At 56.1% G+C, this 7948-nt stretch overlaps 1 protein-coding gene across 1 annotated transcript in view; it reads left to right on the forward strand.

The window, feature by feature from the left end:
• Positions 1 to 7948, forward strand: part of PLEKHG3 (pleckstrin homology and RhoGEF domain containing G3) — a gene marked incomplete at its 3' end in the record, with an annotated part of 37115 nt that overhangs the window by 17754 nt on the left and 11413 nt on the right. The window contains 2 exon segments of the mRNA XM_014467898.2: positions 5808 to 6212; positions 7244 to 7341. Coding sequence (XP_014323384.1) covers positions 5847 to 6212; positions 7244 to 7341 — 464 coding nt within the window.

Below are 7948 nucleotides of genomic sequence, written 5' to 3' on the forward strand. Positions count from 1 at the left end.
TTCCTCTCCTCCCAAGGCCGAGGGAGTTTTCTGGACTTCGTTTAGGCCCAGACTTCCTCCCGGATCCACGGGAGAGGGCCCGTTGGGAGTCACGATCCTTTCCCTCCCGCAGCTGCAGTCGTGCTCGCAAGACCCAGCCACACTGTGCTGGGAGGTGGGAAACGGAATTCAGGAGGGAAAGTGAACCTGAACCAGCTGGCCAGGGTTTGGGTGGCCCAGAAACGCTGGTCACACTGGTCGTACAGCCTCCAACAGTCGCCTCGGGCACATTCACTCTCCTGAGAGGCAGGAGGGGCCAGCGTGAGGAAACTGCTGGTGAAAGGGGCCCAGAGCCAGCCCCTCTCCGGGGTTCTCCTGGGGAAAGCCTGGGGTGTCTGCAGGGTGGCTCCTGCTGGGGTGACCTCACTCAGCTCTGCCCAGGGAGAAGTGCCTGAGTGGGGGCCAGAGTTGGGGAGCAGCGTAGCGCTGGCTGTGCCAAGCTGTGGGCGGGAGCAGGCGAGTGACGCGGGAGCCCAGCGGAGGTCTCTGTGGAGGCTCACATTGCTTCTGCCCTGGAAACGGTGTTTGGAAAAGGTGTGACTTTTCTCTCCTGGTTCCTTCTGGCACCTTCTCTGAGGAGATCCTGACAGTGGAGTGGGGGGTGGTCCTGGGAAGTCAGAGGCTGTCTGGCTGCCTGGGCTGGGAGGAGCTTTAGAATGTCGTGGAAGACACAGGCAGCCGGCAGTCCCGGAGGAAGGACTTGGCCCGTGTGACCTCCTTCCCTTTCCCCCACTTTGGCCCGGGGACTTTGGAGCGGTTGACTTTTGGGGGAACCCCCTCGCTCCTTTCCTGCCTCCAGAGCGGGCGTGGTGTGTCCTGCTTCCACTTCTTGGGTGTGGGGTGAGAGGATGACATCAGCTTCCTCCGCACCTGGACCCAGCCTCCCTGATCGGGAATGTGTTCTGGGGCGCCTCCAGAGCTCCGGCCTGCTCGGAGGGTTCACCAGCAGGCGCCCCTTCTTCCCTCTCTCCTGCCTTCTCAGCCCACTGGCGGGGAGACAGGGCCAGCAGGGAGTGTTGCTGAGTCCTGGAGATTAAGCAGAGGTTCTCCGGAAGGTGGGTGCCCCTATGAGACCGTTTTTTTCTGAAGTTGGTTGGGGGGAGCTGTGTCCTGTTGCCTCAGTGATTTGGGGTGATGTCATTTTCTTCTGGGAGGCAGGGGTGTGGGTCGGATGCGGGGCATGGCGCCCAGGCTCCGTGGGGAGGAGGATGGGCACTTGCACTTTCAGCTGCGTGGGAATCCTGGGGGCCGGCCTGCTGCCTGCCTCCTGGCTGGGGGTGTTCAGGGAAGGTCGTCTGGAGGCAGATGACCTTACAGGTGTAGCTTATATTTAGATTTAGAGAAAGTTTAAACAAACGGGGGAAAAAACACAAACCAGATCTCCCGTCCTCTCTTGCCCCCAGGCCCTTGACGGTGTGTGTCTGAGCAGCTCCTTGGGCCCTTGCGAAGGAAAGGTCTGCCCATCGGAGTGGCTCCGTTGGCTGAGCATTGTCTTGTGCACCAAAAGGTTGCAGGTTTGATTCCTGGTCAGGGCACCAAAAAAAGAAAGGTCTTTGGTGACCTTGTCAGAGAGGGCATCACAGGCCTGGGGTTTGAAATATCAGTTTTCTAGAAGACTGATTTGCTGATTGATGACTGAGTGGATTGAATCATGTTGAGAGATGGCAGCGGTCACCGCTGGGAAACAGGTGGAGGAATTGGGGACCTGGTGCCATGGGATGCAGTGGCCGCGGGCATCTGGTTGCCGTCTGCCTGTTGCTTCCTTTCGACTCCCACTTCTCCAGCAGACAGGGTCTTCAAGATGAATTAGCAGACCTGAGTTCTAATCTTGGCTTTGGGGTGAATCTTACAATATGAGGTGATACTCTGAAGAAGGAGAAAAGGTTGGCTCTGCCCAGGGGCATGTGGGCAGCTACTCTCTGTGAGTCTGAACGACACACAGTGCTGGTTGGGAACAGGCATTTAGGACCAGATTGCACTCAAATTGAGTGTGATGTCTCTTTCAGGTCACTATCAAGTGGTGTCTACTCACAGTCCGCATCGGACTGTGCCTTGTTTGCTCTCATTGCCCCCTTCACTCTTCATCTCTCCCTTGCTGCGTCTCTACATTCTTTTCCTGTCCTCCCTACGCAGGAGCGAGAGCCTTGTGATCCTGGGTCTCCTGGTCACTGCCCAGCTTTCCTCATCATCCAAGGAATTTACCGTCTGACCTCACGACCACATGCGTTTTCCCTTCTCCGTGACCTGCCATGCTTTGCCCTGGAATCTGTAGTTTACTGTGTTGTTCTAACAGGAGGGTAAATGGGCACATAGTAGCAGGTCTAGGAATAGCCATAAGGAATCTTAACACTCAGCCTTTTACCTCCATGGGGCCTTTGTGGGGTAAATGAATGTCAGGTTAAAAGCCCCCATGGCTTATGCTGAGGTAAAGCCATGGCGCCCAGGGCTGTGACTGATCCTTGCCTGTGGTCCTGGCTGGCATGAAATCCATTAGGGAGATAGAGCATGAACACTGGAGCGGAGTTCAAATCCAGGCTCTACCACATGCTACGTCTGTGGCCTCAGTTTCTGCATCTGTAAAATGGGGATAATAGCTGTATCTACCTCTAGAGTTTTTACGAGATTTCATTGGCTTGTTATGTCTATAGCGCTTAGAACGTTTTAGCTGTTAGGCTTGGTTTTGGTCCTAGGAGGATTTGGGCAGGGGCATGACTTTGAAAATGTGAGCTGGGCTTGCAAACAGATGGCTACGTTTAATCAGAGAAAGTTCCTTCAGGTAGGAAGGGCACTTTAGTTTCTGAGCTCCAAGTGTGCATGGGGTCCTGAAAGGGTGTCCTCAGAAGGCACCCTTTAGAGATAAATGTCCCTGAGAGCGTGTGTGTGTGTGTGTGTGTGTGTGGGGGGCAGTTGGCGGGAGGGGGCGTTAGTGGGGGCTGTGACCTGGCCAGCTGTGAAATCCATTTGGGACTTGGGCCTTTTCCATTTAGCATCCCCCTAGGGGCTGACTGACCCCAGGTCTGATCTGGGAAAGGTTTTAGGCCATAAGTCCCTGCCCCATGGTTCCAGCTGGGACTGATGGGGGAGGGGGGAGAGGGGTGTGCAGGCCTGTGCATCCTGCAGTGTGCTTTGAGGACAGCAGAGGCCCACAGGGCTAAGGGTTAGGGCTGGGGCGGAGCATGGGTCTTCCTCTTTGTGCTGAGATAACATGGTATCGCCCTGGGGCTGGTTCTGTAGAAAGGCCTGGCTGGTTCATTCTGAAGGCTCTTTTTGAAGAGAGCGGAAGAGGCAGCCGAGCTGCATTCCCAAGGGGCTTTCCTCCTGATGCTCAGTTCCACCCGGGTGATCCTATTAATTAACCTTTTGTTGCGCCTGGAGGGAGGGAGGATGCAGGGTTAGCCCCAGTGCTGCCACCGCGTCATCTGCATCTGCAAAACGGGAGGCTCCCATGGAGCAGAGCACCCCAGCTGAGGCGCAGGGACAGAGCCCTGTGCTTGAGGGTCCGTGCTCCTTGCTGGGCTAGCACGGATGGCAGGTAGGTCTCGATGCTCCTGACGTAGCTCAGTAGGCTCACCGTTTGTTCATCATCATTTGCCAGATGGCCCTTTAAGGCCCCCGCCCTTAGGTCACTTACAGTCTAGGATAGAGGGTCTGAAGCTACTCACAGTCCTTTCCAGTGAGTGCTAGAGTAGGTGTAACTCTGGGTGCTGAAGGATTATGCAGGAGGTGCCCCAGGCTTGCCTTCTGGGGAGGTTTCTAGGGGCCCCAGGCTTGCCTTCTGGGGAGGTTTCTAGGGGCCCCAGGCTTGCCTTCTGGGGAGGTTTCTAGGGGCAGGCGGTGGTGGCTTCTGATCTGAACCTGAGGGTCGGATCTAAGTGAAGTGGTTGGAGCCAGTATGTCATGGGATGGATGGGGAGGAAATAATGTCCAAGCATAGAGAACATTTACAAAAGCCCGAGCCTGGGGTGTTGGCATAGGTTGGGGCAGAGGCACAGAAAACCAGGGGGCAAAATCATAGTTATCGGAGTGATGGCAACTTCTAGATCCTCCTCATAGCTGTGGTCTGTGATCTGGTAGCTTCTGAGACCTAGAACTGGGGGCGGAAGGCTGAGCCAGTGGAGGTGGGAGGGATGCTCTGGAACCGTTTCCTGCGGAAACAGCAATCAGGTGTACTTTCTGGGAAGGGGTGTGAGCGAGCGCTGGTCCTCTGGGGTGGAGGTGGAGTGTCTGTCCTTCTCCAAGGCCACAGCCCCTCCCCTGATTTGCTGCTTCGGGCAGGCCTACCTGTGAGTCTACCACCATCTGCTCAGGGAATAAAGTCCACCCGAGGCTGTGTTTGCCTCATCTGGGAGCAGCTTCCTGCTTGCTGTGCTGCCCTGGCTGAGCTGAGGTGAGCTGAGCTGGGGGAGTGTGGGAGACTCACCGGTGGCTCAGCCCTGGGGAATTTCCTGTCCCTGGGAGCCAGGGTGAGTCAGGGGCTTGTACCAGGTTCTGGGCATGGGGTCAGGGGTCATGTGGGCTCAGCCTTTATGCCATCTCCTCTGCCTTCTCTGTCAGTATCTGGAGGTTTCCAGGTTCATGGTGTAGTCACTGGTGCCCCAAGATTTTGGAACCTTGGGGAGACTGTTCCCCTCTGGCGTGCCTGTCCTCTTAGATTTTAAGAGCCAGATTTTTGCCTGCCTTTGTCCGGTGACCCCAGCACAGGCCCTGACAGGTGCGCACTTGGGAAGTGCTCTTAGACAACCACCATTAGCATCACTGTTTTGACGGTTTATGGAGCCCTTGCCCTGTGCCAGGTGCTCAGAGCCTGGAGGACACAACACTTGGGCAGATGGTGAGGAGCCGAGGGCCTGAGAGGCCAGGTGCTGGGATTCCCTCAGAGGGCACCCCCGCCGTGGCTGGCCGAGGTGTCGTCTCTGCTCTTCTGGGGCCTGGGGTTCCGAGCCCTTATTGTCCGGGTGTGGTCCACCTTCTACCCTGGAAAGGTGGAGGTGGGGCTGTTGGAGTCGGGAGGGAATGTTATGGGGCATCCCTATCAGTGGTTCTCAACCTTCTGGCCCTTTAAATACAGTTCCTCATGTTGTGACCCAACCATAAAATTATTTTTGTTGCTACTTCATAACTGTAACGTTGCTACTGTTATGAGTTGTAATGTAAATATCTGATATGCAGAATGGTCTTAGGCGACCCCTGTGAAAGGGTCGTTCGACTGCCAAAGGGGTCTCGACCCACAGGTTGAGAAACCGCTGTTACAGATGCTCATAGGGTCTGGGGGAAGGGACTTCCTGGGGATTCCAAGTTGCTGTTTTTTTTTAATGTTTTTATTTCAGAGATGAAGGGAGAGAGAGAGATAGAAACATCAATGATGAGAGGAAATCATCGATTGCCTCCTGCACACCCCCTATTGGGGATCAAGCCCGCAACCTGGGCATGTGCCCTTGACCGGAATCGAACCCAGGACCCTTCAGTCCGCAGGCCGACACTCTATCTGGCTAGGGCTAGTTGCTGCTTTTAAAATTGTGGTAAAACTGTTCTTAAAATAAGATAATATTTGCATTTTAACCACTTTTAAGTGGCATTAAGTCCATTCATATTGTTGTGTCCATCACCACCAGTCCACCCACAGGACTTTTTATTATCTTGCAAAACTGAAACTCTGTATCCATTAAACAACAACTACCCCGGCCCGCCCCCTCCCTCCCTGGCAGCCACCCTGCTACTTTCTGTTTCGGTGAGGACTCAGAGTTTGACACTTTGTCTGCCCTGCCCAGAATCTCCCCGGAGTGCCCTCGCCAGGCAGCGATGCCAGGATGCCCGTCTCTACCTCCCTCCACCAGGACGGCAGCCAGGAGCGGCCCGTGAGCCTGACCTCCACCGCGAGCCTGACCTCCACCGCGTCCTCGTCAGGCTCCTCCCGGGACAGCCGAGGCGCCATGGAGGAGCCCAGCGGCCCTGAGGCCTTCACCAAGAACGGGGCCGGCTCCCCGCGTGGCAGGCACCCCCCCAACAGCAACAACAACTCCAGCACCCGGCCTAACAAGAAGGGACCCCTGTCCCCATTCAACAGCCGGGCAGCCGCGGCGCCTGCGCACAAGCTCAGCTACTTGGGCCGGGTGGTGCGGGAAATCGTGGAAACGGAGCGCATGTACGTGCAGGACCTGCGCAGCATCGTGGAGGTAAGGAGCGGGGGCGCCGGCCTCCTCCTCTCGGGCTGGCCTTGCAGCCCAGCTCTGGCGCATAAACCTGCCACCGCCCGGAAGGACAGTTCTCCCCGACTCATGTATCCTGGAGGTCTGCTTTCCCGGGACAGGTGGGGAAGCTGCTGACAGCTCACACTGCCATGTGACTCGGGGTCAGACCAGTGGCTCCGCCAGCAGAACTTACTGTGGGTCCCCAGGGAGTAGACACCCTTGGCGAGGAGGGAAGGGACTCCGGTGCTCCGTGGAGACGGACTCTGGACCCCGCCTGTCTGCCCCTGGATCCCTGTCTGGTCTGTTGTTCCCTAGCTGTGCGGTCTCAGGCACTGGGTAGCCCCTGAGGTTCCTCATTGGTAAATGAAGATGGATGCACCTGTGCAGGTGAAGTGTGCACACTGTGCCGGGCACACAGGAGGAGGTGGCTGCCGCTGCGGAAGCCGCCTGCGGAGGGAGGTGTATTGGTTTCCCACGGCTGCTGTAACAAATTACCACAGACCCAGCGGCTTAAGACGCAGCCATTTCTTCTGTCTCTCTCGGAGCAGGAGGCCAGAAGTTAGAAACCCAGATGTTGGTAGGGTCGTTCCTTCTGGTGGCTCTGAGGTGGATGCCTCCTTCCTGCTCCTGGTGGTTGCTGGCCTTCCTCCTGTGCCGTGGCCTGTGGCTGCATCACCGCCATCTCTGCCTCGTCTTCACGTTGCCTTCTTCTCTGCCTCTGTGGTTCTCTCCTATAAGGACACTGGTCATTGGACTTAGGACCCACCCTAAATCCAGAGTGATGGCATCTTGAGATCCTTAACTAGTCGCATCTACAAAAACCCTGTTTCCAAATAAGTTCACGTTCTGAAGTTCCATGTGGATATTAATTTTTGGGTGGAACTATCCAACCCAGTATAGTAGGTGATGCCTGTGAAATCGCGCTATAGCTATAAAACGAGGCACGGAAGTGAGGTGTGGCTGGGGGCACGGGACTGTGCGGGAGGGGCTGGGTTCTGATGCCTCTCTCCCTGCAGGACTACCTCCTGAAGATCATTGACACCCCCGGGCTGCTGCAGCCAGAACAAGTCAGCGCCCTCTTTGGGAACATAGAAAGCATCTATGCACTGAACAGGTATGAGTGGGTCCGACGTACAACTGGTCCTGCCTGTGAGGCCCGTTTTGGGGCCTAGAGGGGAATCCTGGGTGTCCTGGGCGGTGGCGTGTGGGCCCAGGGCCCGATCCCTGAGGATGGGGGAGGATGGTCCATCCCTATACAGAAGTATAGCTGCTCCTTGCAGGGGAGAGGACCCGTGGGACCATGTGCCCAGGGGCCTTGTGCTTGCTGGGTTCAGCCTGGGCCACGCCCCCTCAGGGGACTGCTAGACCCTTGCCCTGATACGCTCCCCTCTAGCTCTCTGTGGCCCCTTTGTCCCTCTCATTTTTGTCTCCCACTTGCACATCTCTTAGTTTCTTCTCCATCTTCTTACCCCATGGGAAGTCCGGGCTCCCTGGAGGTGATCTGACCCTTTGCAGGGGTGGGAACGTCCGGCCCGTGGTCCGTATAAGGATCATTTGGTCTGGCCCTGCCAAGGCATTAGGGGTGAGCTAATTAAATGTTTGACCAAGTATAGCAGGATAATTTTATTTATTTTAATACATTTTTATTGATTTCAGAGAGAAAGGGAGAGGGAGAGAGAGAGAAACATCAGTGATGAGAGAATCATTGATCGGCTGCCTCC

Source organism: Myotis lucifugus, unplaced genomic scaffold (genome assembly GCF_000147115.1).
Source record: "Myotis lucifugus unplaced genomic scaffold, Myoluc2.0 scaffold_419, whole genome shotgun sequence".
NCBI classification, from domain to species: Eukaryota; Metazoa; Chordata; class Mammalia; order Chiroptera; family Vespertilionidae; genus Myotis; species Myotis lucifugus.